This window comes from Cetorhinus maximus, chromosome 14 (assembly GCF_964194155.1).
Source record: "Cetorhinus maximus chromosome 14, sCetMax3.hap1.1, whole genome shotgun sequence".
Taxonomy (NCBI): Eukaryota; Metazoa; Chordata; class Chondrichthyes; order Lamniformes; family Cetorhinidae; genus Cetorhinus; species Cetorhinus maximus.
Genome location: NC_135892.1, coordinates 15,676,978 through 15,693,573, shown reverse-complemented (window position 1 = coordinate 15,693,573; position 16,596 = coordinate 15,676,978). Strand labels below are relative to the sequence as shown.

Sequence of the window (16,596 nt, the reverse complement as noted above, 5' to 3'; positions counted from 1 at the left end):
CTGGGACTGGCTCTGGGGGAGATGAACCTGTTGCACCTGAACAGAGCTGAGACTGAGTTCCTTGTGTTTTGCTAGTGCTGTTGGGAGGGCATTAAACTAACTCAGCTTGGGTTAGGAACCAAGAAAAAATTATTAGAGGAATACCAGGGAGCACAAAATACTGGGAGGGACAGATAGCTCTAGTATAGAGAATAGTAAGTTAATAGGTAAAGTCAGGGTAAGGGAGAAAGTAACAGAGTTACAATGCATGTATTTGAATGCACGGAGTATAGTAAATATGATTGAGGGGTTACAGGTGCAGATTGCCATGCAGAAATATGATGTTGTGGCGATAACAGATCTGACTCAAGGAAGGGTAGAACTGAGAGTTAAATATTCATGGATACAAGAGGTTCAAAAAAGATAAGAAAGGAGGGGTGGCAGTGTTGGTTAAGGAGAGCATTGCAGTGCTGGAGAAAGAGGATGTCCCAGAGGGTTCAAGAACAGAACCAATTTGGCTAGAGATAAGGGACAAACAGGGTACAATTGCTCTGTGTAGATTGTAGACTGCCAACTAGTGAGAAGGACGTAGCAGAACAAATCTGCAGGGTAATTACAGAGAGATGCAGGCATTATAGAGTAGTTAAAATGGGGTACTTTAATTACCTGAATGTCGACTGGAACAGTAGTAGTGTAAAGGCGGAGAGGGGCAGAAGTTCCTAGATTGTGTTCAGGAGAATTTTCTACCGCAGTACGTGTCCAATCCAACAAGAAAAAACACTGTTGGACCTGGTTCTCGGAAATGAAGTGGGCCAAGTAGATCAAGTGTCAGTGGGGGAACATTCAGGAAACAGTGATCATTGTGTTACACATTTTAGGGTGATGATAGAAAAGGAAGATAGGCAATCCAGAGTAAAAATAATTAACTGGACAAGAGCAAACTTCGATGGGGCAAGAACGGAGCTGGGCCAGATAGACTGGAACGAAAGATTAGCAGGAAAACCTGTAGCTCAACAATGGGCTACCTTCAAAAAAGAATTGGTTCAGGCATAGTCAAGGTATATTCCATCGAAAGGGAAAGGTAGGACAAACCAATCCAGAGTTCCCTGGATGAAAAAGGAGATTGAAGTTAAGATAAAGAAGGAAAAAAGCGTGCTTATGACAGGTGTCAGGTAGAAAATACAATTGAGAACCAAGAGGAATACAGAAGGTTCAGAGGGGAGGTGAAAAAGCATATTAGAAAAGCGAAGAGGGATTATGAAAAGACCGGCACCCAACATAAAGGGGAATCCCAAAGTCTACTATAGGCATATAAATAGTAAAAGTGTGGTACAAGGAGGAGTAGGGCTGATTTGGGACCTAAAAGTGAATTTACACATGGACGAAGGGGCCATAGCTGAGGTATTAAATGAATACTTTGCATTTTTACCAAGGAGATAGATGCTACCCAGGCCATGGTGACAGATGAGGAAACTGTCACTAGAAGTGTTCAAAATTGATGAAGAGGAAGTGTTGAATAGACTGTCGATACTTAAAGTTGACAAGGCACCGGGACATGATGAGATGCATCTAAGAATATTGAAAGTAGTGAGAGTAGAAATTGCAGGGACACTGGCTATATTCTTTCAGTCTTCCCTAGGCTCAGGGGTGGTGCCAGAGGACTTGGGGAATTGCAAACATTACGTCCTTGTTCAAAAAAGGTCATAAGGATAAGCCCAGCAATTACAGGCCAGTCAGTTTAACTTCAGTGGTGGGCAAGATTTAGAAACAAATATTCACCGTAGAATTAGAAGTCACGTGGAAAAACATGGGTTGATAAGGAAGAGCAGCATGGATTTCTATAGGGGAAATCGTGTTTAACTAACCTGAAGTTTTTTGAAGAGGTAACAGAAAAGGTCGATGAGGGTAATGCTGTTGATGTGGTGCACATGGATTTTGAAAAGGCATTTGACATAATGCCATACTACAGACTTGAGAGAAAAGTTATTGCTCATGGAATAAAAGGGACAGTAGCAATGTGGATACAAAATTGGCTGAAAAATAGGAAGCAGAGGGTAATGGTCAATGGATATTTGTCAGGCTGGAGGAAAGTTTGTAGTGGCGTTCCCCAGGGGTTGGTATTGGGACCCTTGCTTTCCCTGATGTATATTAACAATCTAGATCTTGGTGTGCATGGGACAATTTCAAAGTATGCAGGTGATACGAAGCTTGGGAGTGTTGTGAACTGAGGGGACGACGGTGTGAAACTTCAAGACGTCATAGACAAGTTGGAGTGGGCAGATGGGTGGCAGATGAAGTTCAATGCAGAGAAGTGTGAGATGATGCATTTTGGTAGGAAGAACATGGACAGACAATATAAAATAAGGGGTGAAATTTTGAAGGGGGTGCAGAAGCAGAAAGACTTGGGTGTACATGTGCGCAGATCATTGAAGGTGGCAGGACAGGTGGAGAGAGCAGTTAATAAAGCATAGTATCCTGGGCTTTATTAATAGGGGCATAGAGTACAAGAGCAGGAAGGTTATGCTGTATTTATATAAGACACTTGTTGGACCTCAACTGGAATATTGTGTACAGTTCTGGGCACCATATTATAGGAAGGATGTAAACACATTGGAGAGAGTGAAGAAGAGGTTTACAAGAATAGTTCAAGGGATGAGAAACTTCAGCTATGAAGATAGATGGGAGAGGTTGGGACTGTTCTGAAGGCAGCAGAGGAGAGATTTGACCGAGATGCTCAAAATCATGAAGGGGTTGGACAGAGTAGATAGGGAGAAGCTGTTCCCACTCGTAAGAGAATCAAGAATGAGAGGGCACAGATTTAAAGTGACTTGCAAAAGAAGCAAGTGTAACGTGAGAAAAAACTATTTCTCACAATGCGTTGTTTGGGTCTAGAATGCACTGTCTGGGTCTAGAATGCACTGTCTGGAAGTGTTGTGGAGGCAGGTTCAATCAAGGCATTCAAGAGGACATTAGATGATTATCAAATAATGTGCAGGGATATGGGGAAAAGGCAGGGCAATGGCACTAGGTCATAATGCTCATTTGGAGAGCTGGTGCAGACATGATGGGCTGAATGGCCTCCTGCTGTGCCGTTAAGATTCTATGCTGCACTCAGGGCCTCGGTCCAAGGTGCAACCAACTTCAGCTGTTTCATCAATAACCTTTCCTCCATCATAAGGTCAGAAGTGGGATGTTGGCTGATTGTGCAATGTTCCACATCATTCGCATAACCTCAAGATACTGAAGCAGTCCATGCCCACATGCAGCAAGACCTGGACAACATTTAGGCTTGAGCTGATAAGAGGCAAGTGACATACATGCCACAAAAGTGCCAGGCAGTGACCATCTCTGACAAGAGAGAATTTAACCATCTCCCTTGACATTCAACAGCATTACAATTGCTGAATTCCCCACCATCATCATTTTTGGGGTATTCATTGACCAGAAATTTAAATGGGTCAGCCATATAAATACTGTGGTTACAAGGGCTGGAAATTTTGTGACAAGTAACCTGCCTCCTGATTTCCCAAAGCCTGTCCGCCATTTACAAGGCACAAGTCAGGAGTGTGATGGAATATTTTGCAGTTACCTGGACGAGTGCAGCTCCAACAACATTCGGGAAGCTTCACACTATTCAGGACAAAGCTATCCACTTTACTGGCATCCCATCCACCACTTTAAACTTTACTCCCTCCACCACCAGCATACTGTGGCCATAGTGTCTACCATCTACAAGATGGACTGAAGCAACACCAGGGCTCCTTTGACAGCACCTTTTAAACCCATGACCTCTACCACCGAGAAGAACAAGGGCAGCAGCTCATTGGAACATCACCAGTTGCAAGTTCCCCTCCATGTCACTCCACCATCAAGACTTGGAACCACAATGCCATTTCTTCACTGCTGCTGGCTCAAGATTCTGGAACTCCCTCCAAAACAGCACTGTGGGTATACTTACTCACATGAACTGCAGTGGGTTCAAGAAGATGAGTCACCACCAACTTCTCAGGGGCAATTAAGAATGGGCTATAAATGCTGATGCCCACATCACATGAACAAACACAAATGACCCTCTCTGCACCAAGTCAACTTTTCTCTTCTGTATTTATCAATCAAATATCCTTACAGTCAAATATCCTTTCTCATTGCTTTCAAGTTTCAAGTATGATGCTTTACATGTTTTTCCTCCTCCTGATTTCCCCGTTGTTTTGGGATCAAGACTCATTGCACTTACCAATTTGCCAGTGATGTGTTTGTAAAAGTTATGTATAGTTATCTACAACTTATTCTACTCTAAGTCATTCCTCATGACGACTTCAAAATTCCTTAACTTCCACCCATCCCTGCATTTTAGCTTACTCCTAAAATCTTCAGACTTTTAAAGTTGACATTGCCGTTACCTAATCATGACTCCCCATTTTATCTTACCTTGGTTATTAGTTTTTGACACTGGTATTCTGCACTGTGGTCCTAGTCCCTTGCCTAGGCTTCTCAATGAAAAGCAATCATTAAAACACCCTGCTATGGTCTACTGACCTGATATTAACAGATTTTGTCTTCAGGTCACTCCATCGTTGGTTCATATCATCAAGTCGATGCTGGAGCAAGGCAGCCTCCTCTGAATTTCCCAAAACCTTCACCATCTTGTGTCTGTTGCCATCAATACTCTTAAAGATGTCATTGTGAGCATCAATTTCAGCCTGGATATCCTGAGGAAAGCAAAGGCAATATAGTTAGGATCCAGATTCTCCAGGGATATCTCCTCTAGACCTGTAGCTACACATTTTTATCACCTGAACAATCTGTTTGAGAGCTATGTTTGTGGTTGAACATACAACAGAAGCCTTACAGAAAATCTTGGGCCCTATTTCAAATGTTACAAAAGATATACTTTTGCCACCACTGATGTTTACTTTATACTTTTGACAAGACACCTGGTTATATTCCTTGTGCTGCAATGCCAAATGAAGCAGTGTTTTGGGATTATCATTCCCAAAACATGCCAGCATAACCAGATGCAGAGTTAAGTTCTCTACCCTTCCCCACTGCAACGAAATTCCCTTGCTGACTTAGTGGCTCATCAAAAATTGGCAAGACAGGGCCAATTTAGGGGCAGTTTTATGTTAACAGCACATGTCCAATTAAAACTGCAGTGCATATGACAAACTCATTTCACACAAGACCAACTATCATAACTAACAGACAAGAGACTTCAACCCAGGTCCGAAGTGGAAGGACAGGTACTACATGTACCTGAAAGAGATGTTTGTTTCTGAACTAGATTAAGGAAGTAATCAACATCACGTCTTGTCATATTACGATATATGAAGGACAGGAGATCAACTGTGCTGGGACATTGAGACACTAAAAGAAGTGGGTGGGTTTTTGCAAAATTAACTGACTGAGAACAGAGAGCAATCTGCAAAAGTGACTTATAGTTAAAACGTTGTGCATGCATTTGGCCGAAATATTCAAAGCATACAAATTTTATCGAGTAGCTATGGACCTTCTGAGCTCCATGACTCATCCCTGCATTTCTGAATCATCTATTAGCTCAAAGTGTGCAGATGAATTAATTCCATCTCATTTTGAACTATGGATCACTTCCAGGCATGTATACCTCCAAGAATTTGCCAATATTTTCAAGGAGTAAGGCGGGATTACAAATTGTACCCAGATTTAAGAACATTAGACCCTCCAATTTTTGAGCTGTCCAGAAACTCAATGTGGTTACTGGAAATTTTGATTCACTGCCTTGGAAAGATCTTTGAAGTACATTTACACAGCAGAAGATCAGACAATATACACTTTCGTATATCTTGAGGAAAAATATAGCATCGCATACAGCAACCTCTGGATATTGACATTTAACTGTGCATCTGCACTTGCCTGTACTCGCTACCCTATTGATACATAAAACAGTGCTAGCTTCCCTGTTATTATTATTGCTGGCCGTATGATGACTACCATTACACACGATCAAAAAATCCCAGCAAAGCCTCTCTAATAAAGAAGCCACAGCTGTGATGTTTATTAAGGGCTTTTTTTGATTCATTCATGGGATGTGAGCGTTGCTGGCTAGGATAGCATTTATTTCCCATCCTTAATTGCACTTGAGAAGGTGGTGGTGAGCTGCCTTCTTGAACTGCTGCAGTCCATGTGGTGTAGGTACACCCACAGTGCTGTTAGGGAGGGAGTTCCAGGATTTTGAGCTAGAGACAGTGAAGGAACAGTGATACATTTCCAAGTTAGGATGGTGAGTGACTTGGAGGGGAACTTGCAGGTGGTGGTGTTCCCATCTATCTGCTGTCCTTGTCCTTCTAGATGGTAGTGGTCGTGGGTTTGGAAGGGAGGCTTGGTGAGTTCCTGCAGTGCATCTTGTAGATGGTACACACTGCTGCTACTGTGCGTCAGTGGTGGAGGGAGTGAATGTTTGTGGGTGCCAATCAAGCGGGTTGCTTTGTCCTGGATGGCGTCAAGTTTCGAGTGTTGTGGGAGCTACACTCATCCAGGTAAGTGGAGAGTATCCCATCACGCTCCTGACTTAGACCTTGTAGATGGTGGACAGACCTTGGAGTCAGGTGGTGAGTTACTCACTGCAGGATTCCTAGCCTCTGACCTGCTCTTGTAGCCACAGTATTTATATGGCTGGTCCAGTTCAGATTTTGGTCAATGGTAAGCTCCACAATGTTGTTAGTGGGGTTTGTGATGGTAATGCTATTGAATATCAAGGGCAATAGTTAGATTCTCTCTTGTTGGAGATGGTCATGTCTGGCTGCCTGACACTTGCGTGGCATGAATGTTACTTGCCACTTATCAGCCCAAGCCTGAATATTGTCCAGGTCTTGCTGCATTTGGACATGGACTTATTCAGTACCTGAGGAATCGTGAATGATGCTGAACATTGTGTAACCATCAGCGAACATCCCCACTTCTGATCTTATGATTGAAGGAAGGTCATTGATGAAACAGCTGGAGATAGTTGGGCCTTGGACACCACCCAGAGGATGTCCTGGAACTGAGATGATTGACTTGCAATAACCACACCCATCTTCCTTTGTGCTAGGTATGAGTCCAACCAGTGGAGAGTTTTCCCAATTCCCATTGACTCCAGTTTTCCTAGGGTTCCTTGATGCCACACTCGGTCAAATGTTGCCTTGATGTCAAGGCAGTCACTCTCACCTCACCCCTGGAGTTCAGCTTTTTTGTCCATGTTTGAATCAAGGCTGTAATGAGGTCAGGAATTGAATGGCCCCAGCAGAACCCAAACTGAGCGTCAGTGAGCAGGTGATTGCTAAGCAATTGCCACTTGATAGTACTGTTGATGACCCCTTCCATTACTTTACTGATGATGGAGAATAGACTGATGGGACAGTAATTGGTTGGGTTGGATTTGTCCTACTTTGTGTACAGGACATACCTGGGCAATTTTCCACATTGCTGGGTAGATGCCTGTGTTGTAGCTGTACTGCAACAGCTTGGCTATTCTGGGGCACAATCTTCAGTACTATTGCCAGAATATTGTCAGGGCCCATAGCCTTTGCAGTATCCAGTGCCTTCAAACATTTCTTTATCTCATGTGGAGTGAATCGAATTTGCTGAAGACTGGCAACTGTGATGCTGGGGACCTCCGGAGGAGACCGAATGGAATGTGGAGTTAAGTCCACAATCAGATCTGCCATGATGTTATTGAATGGCACAGCAGGCTCAAGGGGCTAAAATGGCCTACTCCTGATCCTATTTTTTAATGTTATGTTCTTATTTAGTTTCAGGCAACAGACCAGAAGATAGATATGGAGTTTTGATTGATGTGTCATTAAAAACCACTGGATCAATATTTGAAAGTGGTGTAGAAAACAAATAAAATGCTCAAGTGTGTAAATAAGGGATGTTATATTTACATCTAAGAAAGCAATGTTAAAGTTGTATCTGGGTTTGTGAAGCTGTATCCTAGATTCTTAAAGCATAGGACACCACTCATCCCACCTTGCCTGTGTTGGCTCTTTGCAAGAGTCATTCAATTTGTCCCACTCTACTGCCCTTTCCTCATAGCCCTGCATGTTTTTCACTTTTATGAAAAACAAATTCCTTTGTGGAAGTTACTATTGGTTCTGCTTCCACTACCTCTTCAGGTGCTGCATTGTAGATCTTAATCCGCTGAGTATAAAAAAAAAAAAAAAAAATGTCTCCTCTGCACCCTCTCCAACACCTTTTATGTCCCCTTCTAAAAAAAAATGGCATCCAGGTTTGGACACAATGGTCCAGCTGACTAACCAGTAATTTATTAAAAATTTGGCATGATGTCTTTACTTTGTACTCCATACATCTATTTATAAAGCCAAAGATCCTGTACGCATTTAACAGCTTTATCAACTTGTCTTGCCACCTGCAAAGATTTGTTTGTGAATCCCCAAGATTTGCTGTTCTTGCACACCCATTTAAATTGTTACATTTAGCCGATATTGCTTCTCATCAATTTTACTTCCAAAGGCATCACTTCACACTTGTGTTAAGTTTCATCCGCCACTTCCCAGCCCATTTCACTAGTCTATGGCCTTCTGAAATCTATTATTCACTTCCATGCCTACTACATTTGAGTTTCATGTCAGCTGCAAATTTCTAATTTGAAATTATACCCTATATCCCAAGTCCAGGCCATTAATATTTAGCATTTATTATTTATATACTATGGAGAATGTATAGATATCTAAAAGAACAGTGGTGCCAACACCAACCCTTGGGGAACACCACTGTATCTACGTATCTGGATTAATGCAATCGGCTTCTGTCCCTGTTTTACCTGAAAAATGTAGAATTAATGAAGAGAGCCCAAAGGAGGAAATCAAGGTTGATTCTTGCAATTAGAGGGTTGATTAGTTGGAGTGATTTCCTATTGTGGGACTTCACCTCTTGTTAAAAGGAAGAATGAGGGGCCCTATTGGAGGTATTCAAGATTATCACAAATATAAAAGATTTGGAATTAGAAAACTTAATTTAAGAAATTTAAACATCTTAATACAGTTTTAGCCAGTGGGAATATTGGTATGGGAAATCATGGCAGGGATTAAAATTAGTCTGGACAAATTCCCAACAGCGCGGGTTCGATTCCCATTCCGGCTGAGGTAAACTTGGGACCTGTCTCCTCATGTTGCCCCCAAGAGTGGAAGGCAATGGCAAATCACCACTGAAAATAAACTGCCAAGGAAACGATTCAGGATCGAGCATCAGCAGGTGATGAACAAGGACCTGCCTAAAGGAAGCGTACGTATGAAAGTGGGTGCACGGGGCTATTCGTTCCAGAATCAAAAAATGAAGCCAATGGGGGGGATTGGATGGGAAGGATAACTCTAGCCAAAGCAATGGTCTGCTCCTATCAAAAACGTTGCTGTGTTAAGAAGCTGCTGTGTCAGTATGAGTTATCAATCTTTATACAACTAGCTCTCAGCCTGTTTGCTATTATGTAGCATGGGCTGGACTCTGCCTGGATTATAGATATTCGGAGATGCATGTAATCTACTGCTTTGCTCTGCACCATGTTTAGCATGATTAGGACACATTGTGATCATTGTATGAAATCTAATGTAACCAGTTGCCTTATACAATTGTTGAACTCTGCCTCAAGCAATCAAAACCTTTCTCTAGCTCAGCCTGCACCTTGTACATTAAGGAAACAAGCCGTGCACAAGAGCTCTCTGGCTTTATCAGCTGATATTCATGATGTGTAACGGTTTACTGCTGTCCCATGTTCATGCATCCATTTATTAACCACATATAAAAGCAACATAATTACTTCTTGTATCCTAATACAACCCCACTTCAACACAATATGAAATTCACTATCAATCTGCTTTAGGATACTGATTCTACTAGAAGCTTAATTCAGCACCCATCTCTCTTACCCTGAAACTACTGTAAAAGCCATCAAATAAATCCTCTTTAACAAAACCCCCTTTTAAAAAGATAACAAGACTTTATTCTGGTATTTCCTTAATTGCTGCTGTGGAGATGGCCAAATTCAGGAAATGAAAAGTCAGTTCAATCGCTCCAGGTACCTGACAGGAAACGGATGTTCATGTTGGCAACACCCACTCTCCAGTCCAATTGCACCACACTTTGAGGAACTCTTGTCAACCTATGCTCTCTGGATTTCTTTTAGTAAACTGACAGGGGCAATTAGATCACAGTAGCAGGTCAGTAAAAGTAATTACAAGCTCCCAGGGGTAAAATCCAAACACTAAATAATTCATGCAGTGAATGGCAAAAGGCTAATAAGTCCCAGAATATTGACAGAACTCCTATAAAGTGTGGCCCCTGCTGTTAGCAGCTGGCAATTATAACCAGAACAGGTTTCCTCTGTGCTACTCTTGCAGTGCTCCACCATCTCAGTGGCAAATCCTACTTTTTTTTAAATAATAACAATGACAAATGCAGTGCAATATTAAATTCCACACAAGTATTCAATCAATGCATTTATGGTTAGTGAATAACTCCCCTCCTCTGCCTTTCCCCTTGATTGGAAGTTGTCGAAGTTTGTGGGGTTTAATGCACATAGCCTATCTAAACCACTTAAACTCACTTTCATGTATTTACTGCAGAACCATTAAAAGCTGAGAGCTTCCTAACGTAACTAAAGAATGAAGCTTCGAGCACTCCATTACAGGGGTGTGCTTTCTCTAATTGTTGCAGACATCCCTAGTAATGAATTAAAACATAAATAAACCAGTCCCACAATCTCTTCCCTAAATACATTCTTAAGTTTTTCAACATTAGAACGCACATTGTAGTTGTCACTAAACTTAACATAAATATACTTTGATTTTTATCCCCTGTGATACATTCATAAAGTTCAATTGTGTGCGACATTAACACAGTTGCTAACCCATTTGAAAATAAAGTGATCAACAATGTATTAAAATAGTCCACAAAGGGAACTCGTGTGGTGGAATTACTAACAGTGGTGCACTAACAGAAATTAAACCTGGTAAATGATTTAAAAATTAACTAAATGTCAGGCCATAAGATAAAATCATTTTTTCTTACTATACCTGTTCAATTTTTCTTAGCAACTCCTGCAAGCTGAAGTTCAGGCCAATCATCGTTATGTCTCACCTTGACACATCCTACATCTTTCTGAAAAAGGTTGTCTCATTACTGCTGTTTGTGCTGCAGTTCTACATCTGCAAGCAGAAGGTTCACCTCCCGCTTTAGCCTGTCCTAGATTTTCTCATACACACTAAATCCATCTGATTGTGGTTTACATTTTAGCAGCTTCACACATCCATCAATTCAAAAGAACTCGCCCAAAGATACCTAGATCCAGGATGGTGAGTAATCTTCTGCAGTTTTTAGCCAACTTCCATAGTGCTTTCATCCTCTCAGGCAGTTTTCACTCTAAAGTTTAGTCTAAGGCTTCACTGGTTCCCGTTTCTTACGATGGTCCAGATGTTGTTCCTTTAAAACATTTGCTCATGGGTCCCGTCTCAATCAAACAGTTGGCTGCAACTGTTGACAGCTTGAGAGTCAAAGATAATTGACCAATGGTCACATGGGAAATTCCGTAAAGGACTTTCTGTGCAAAGGTAACAAAGGCAATCCTCAAACGACGTCTATTATAAACATATATCCAAGCGATTACATTGAATGGGACTTCAGTCCACAGGGTTAAGAGGACAATAACATGATACTGGACCAGAGCCACTAATCCACAAGTAGACACGTGTTGATGTATCAACAGCTTGATTTTCCCAAGGCCCTCGATTTATTTTTCGCTAGCAAAGGGGAAGCTGAGGGTTCAGAGATCTGTGCCCATTAGTCCCACTGTGCTTGCCCTCTCTCAATACAGGATATTACACTGTCTACTCTAGCACAGGACCCTCAGCTTTTATTTAGCGCTGCTCCAATAGTCTGTGGTAATCTTCTATTTCCAGATGATGTTTATTATTTTAATCAGCATCCTGCAGCCTCCCTGCTCTCTGGAACCAGATACACTCCCACTTCCTGAGGCCTCATTTTTGGCAGGACTTCAGTCCTGGAGAAATGAGCAAAGAGCCAGACTCTGATTTAATAATGAGAAAACACACACGAAAAGCACATTGCAAAATATCCTTGCTGTTGACTTTTATTCTCAAACCCTCTCTGTTGGAAAGCAGAGATGAATTTTCAGGTAATCAAAGATCTTGTTTACTTAAGCAATGATATTCTTCAGCAGGACACAGTTGAAAAGATATTCTTGTTATTTATGGCTAGCAAACTCTGCTAGCTTCTTTCTATTCAGTTTTTCTTATAGATATATTCATCTATATTCATGCATTTATTGGCACACAGGGTTCGTAACGACATTTATGCAGATTGCAGCTAAGGATATATTTCAAGCTATGGAATTAAGATGCAGACAAAAATTAGAGAATTCAGTGTCGTGCAAAGCAGCTCAGGCACCTAATTGAAGTGATTGAACTTTAACCCCTAGAAAAATAAAGGTTCAGGCCAGTCTAAAAGCAAACGATTTTAAGGAGGCTCTAAATTTACTGAAATTGTCATCGCCAAGTAGCTCGCATTATGAATTAAGGTTACTGGTAGATATAAACTTATATACAGCAACGAATAATAGCAAATACAGAGGCGATGGCATAGTGTTGTCATCGCTGAACTGTGAATCCAGAGAATTACCCTAGGGTAATGCTCTGGGGACCCGGGTTCAAATCCCGCCACGGCAGATGGTGGAATTTGAATTCAATAAAAATCTGGAATGAAAAGTCTGATGATGATCATGAAACCATTGTCAATTGTTGTAAAAACACACCTGGTTCACTAATGTCCCTTTAGGGAAGGGAATCTGCTGTCCTGGTCTGGCCTACATGTGACTCCAGATCCACAGCAATGTGGTTGACTCAAATGCCATATGAAATGGCCTAGCAAGACACTCAGCTGTACCAAACGGCTACAAAGTCTCAAAAAGGAATAAAACCAGACGGACCACCCAGCATCGACCTAGGCACCGGAAATGACGAAGGCAAACTCAGCCTTGTCGACATCGCAATGTGCTCCTTACTAACATCTGGGGGCTAGTGCCAAAATTGGGAGAGCTGTCTCACAGACTAGTCAAGCAACAGCCAGACATAGTCAGCTTCATGGAGTCATACCTTACAGGTAATGTCCCAGACACCACCATCACCATCCCACCGACAGGATAGGACATACCCAGGAGAGGTGGCTGCACTGTGGTATACAGTCGGTAGGGAGTTGCCCTTGGAGTCCCCAACATTGACTCTGGACCCAATGAAGTCTCATGGCATCAGGTCAAACATGGACAAGGAAACTTCCTGCTGATTAGAACATACCACCTTCCCTCAGCTGATGAATCAGTGCTCCTCCATGCTGAACACCACTTGGAGGAAGCACTGAGGGAGGCAAGGGCGCAGAATGTACTCTGGGTTGGGGAATTCAATGTCCATCACCAAGAGTGGCTCTGTAGCATCACTACTGACCGAGCTGGCCGAGTCCTAAATGACATAGCTGCTAGACTGGGTCTGCGGCAGGTGGTGAGGGAACCATTAAGAGGGAAAAACATACTTGACCTCATCCTCACCAACCTGCCTGCCGCAGATGCATCTGTTCATGACAGTATCAGGAGGAGTGACCACCGCACAGTCATTGTGGAGACAAAGTCCCGCCTTCACGTTGAGGATACCCTTCATCGTGTTGTGTGGCACTACCACCGTGCTAAATGGGATAGATTTTGAACAGTTCTAGCAATTCAAGACTCGGCATCCATGAGGCTCTGTGGGTCTTTAGCAGCAGCAGAATTGTACTCGAACACAATCTGTAACCTCATGGCCAGGCATAACCCCCACTCTACCATTACCATCAAGCCAGAGGATCAGCCCTGGTTCAATGAAGAGTATAGGAGGGCATGCTAGGAGCAGCATCAGGCACACCTAAAATGAGGTTTCAACCTGATGAAGCTATAACACAGGACTACTTGGGTGCCAAACAGCATAAACAGCAAGTGATAGACACGGCTAAGTGATTCCACAACAAATGGATCAGATCTAAGCTCTGTAGTCCTGCCACATCCAGTCATGGATGGTGGGGGATAATTAAACAACTAATTGAAGGAGGAGGCTCCACAAATATTCCCATCCTTAATGATAGGGGAGCACAACACATCAGTGCAAAAGATAAGGCTGAAGTATTTGCTACAATCTTCAGCCAGAAGTGCCGAGTGGATGATCCATCTCAGCCTCCCCAGCATCACAGATGCCAGTCTTCAGCCAATTCGATTCACTCCACGTGATATCAAGAAACAGCTAAAGGCACTGAATACTGCAAAGGCTATGGGCCCTGACAATATTCTGGCAATAGTACTGAAGACTTGTGCTCCACAACATTCCGCGCCCCTAGCCAAACTGTTCTAGCACAGCAACAACACTAGCATCTACCCAGCTAAGTGGAGGATTGCCCAGGCATGTGCTGTACACAAAAAGCAGGACAAATCCAACCTGGCCAATTACCACCCCATCTGTCTACTCTCGATCATCAGTAAAGTAATGGAAGGGGTATCAACAGTGCCATCAAGTGGCACTTGTTTAGCAATAACTTGCTCACTGATGCCCAATTTGGGTTCTGCCAGGGCCACATAGCTCCTGACCTCATTACAGTCTTGGTTCAAACATGGACAAAAGAGCTGAACTCCCAAGGTGAGGTGAGAGTGGCTGCCCTTGACATCAAGGCTGCATTTGACCAAGTGTGGCATCAAGGAGCCTTAGCCAAACTGGAGTCAATGGGAATCAGGGAGAAAACTCTCCACTGGTTGGTGTCATACCTTGCACAAAGGAAGATGGTTGTGGTGGTTGGAGATCAGTCATCTGAGTCCCAGGACATCACTGCAGGGGTTCCTCAGGGTAGTGTCCTCAGCTCAACTATCTTCAGCTGCTTCATCAATGACCTCCCTTCCCTCATAAGGTCAGAAGTGGAGATGTTTGCTGATGATTGCACAATGTTCAACACCATTCACAACTCCTCAGATACTGAGCAGTCCATGTCCAAATGCAGCAAGACCTGGACAATATCCAGGCTTGGGCTGACAAGTGGCAAGTAACATTCGCACCACACAAGTGTCAGGCAATGATCTTCTCCAACAAAAGAGAAGCCATCATCCCATGAAATTCAATGGCATTACCATCACTGAATCCCCCACTATCAACATCCTGGGGGTACCACTGACCAGAAAGTGAACTGGACTAGCCATATAAATACTGTGGCTACAGGGCAGGTACCGGGGGACTGGAGAAATGCAAAGGTAGTTCCATTGTGTAAAAAGGATCAAAGGAAATGCCAAACAACTATAGGCCAGTTAGTCTTACATCGGTGGTGAGCAAATTAGTAGAATCAATCCTGAGAGATAGGATTAACTGTAATGTGGAAAGGCATGGACTAGTCAGGGATGGTCAGCATGGATTTGTTAAAGGAAGGTCTTACCTCACAAATTTGATTGAATTCTTTGAGGAAGTGACAAGAAGGGTTGATGAAGGTAGTGTAGTGGATGTTGTGTACATGGATTTTAGCAAGGCATTTGACAAGGTCCCACTTGGCAAATTGGTCAGGAAAGTAAAAGCCCATGGGATTCAGGGTAATGTGGCAAACTGGATAAAAGGTTGGCTTTGTAACAGGAAACAAAGGGTAATGGTCGATGGATGCCCTTGCGAATGGAAAGTTGTCTCAAGTGGTGTTCCACAGGGCTCGGTGTTGGGACCCTTGCTGTTTGTGTTATATATTAACGATTTGGACATGAACGTGAGGGGCACGAATAGGAAATTTGCAGATGACACAAAGATTAACCGAGTAGTGGATAGTGTAGAGGATAGTGTAGAGGATAGCCATAATCTCCAAAACGATATGGGTCAGTGGAGTGGGCGGTAAAGTGGCAGATGGATTTTAACATAGAGAAGTGTGAAGTCATACATTTAGGGAGCTCAAATAGTTACAGGGATTACAAAATAAATGGGAATATACTAAGAGGGGTAGATGAAGTGAGAGATCTTGGCGTACAAGTACACAGGTCCCTGAAGGAAGTAGTTCATGTAGACAAGGTTGTAAAGAAGGCATATGGAATGCTCTCCTTCATTGACAGTGGTATAGAATATAAAAGTAAGGATATAATGTTAGAATTGTAGAAAACACTGGCAGGGCCACAACTGGAGTATTGTGTGCAGCTCCGGTCACCACATTACAGGAAGGACATAATAGCTCTGGAGAGAGTGCAGAGGAGGTTTACAAGAATGTTGCCAGAGTTAGAAAAGAGTAGCTATGAAGAGAGATTGGATAGGTTGGGGTTATTTTCCTTAGAACAAAGAAGGCTGAGAGGTGACTTGATTGAGGTGTACAAAATTATGAGGGGAATAGATAGAGTGGACAGGATAAAATTGTTTCCCTTGATGGAGAATTCTAGAACCAGGGGACATAGATTCAAGATAAGTGGTAGAAGGTGTAGGGGAGACATGAAGAAGAACTTTTTTACGCAGAGGGTAGTGGGTGTCTGAAATTCGCTGCCCAAGTTGGTGGTAGAGGCAGAAACTCTAAACTCTTTTAAAAAGTACCTGGATCTGCACCTTAAGTGCT

The 16,596-nt window shown here is 42.7% G+C and overlaps 1 protein-coding gene across 8 annotated transcripts in view; it reads right to left on the bottom strand.

Moving 5' to 3' along the window:
• utrn (utrophin) overlaps positions 1-16,596 on the bottom strand; it is a 630,893-nt gene that overhangs the window by 234,477 nt on the left and 379,820 nt on the right. For all 8 annotated transcript variants that reach the window (XM_078556557.1, XM_078556553.1, XM_078556558.1 and 5 more), the window contains one exon: positions 4,516-4,688. In XM_078556557.1, the coding sequence (XP_078412683.1) occupies positions 4,516-4,688 (173 nt within the window). The remainder of the gene's footprint in view (positions 1-4,515; positions 4,689-16,596) is intronic.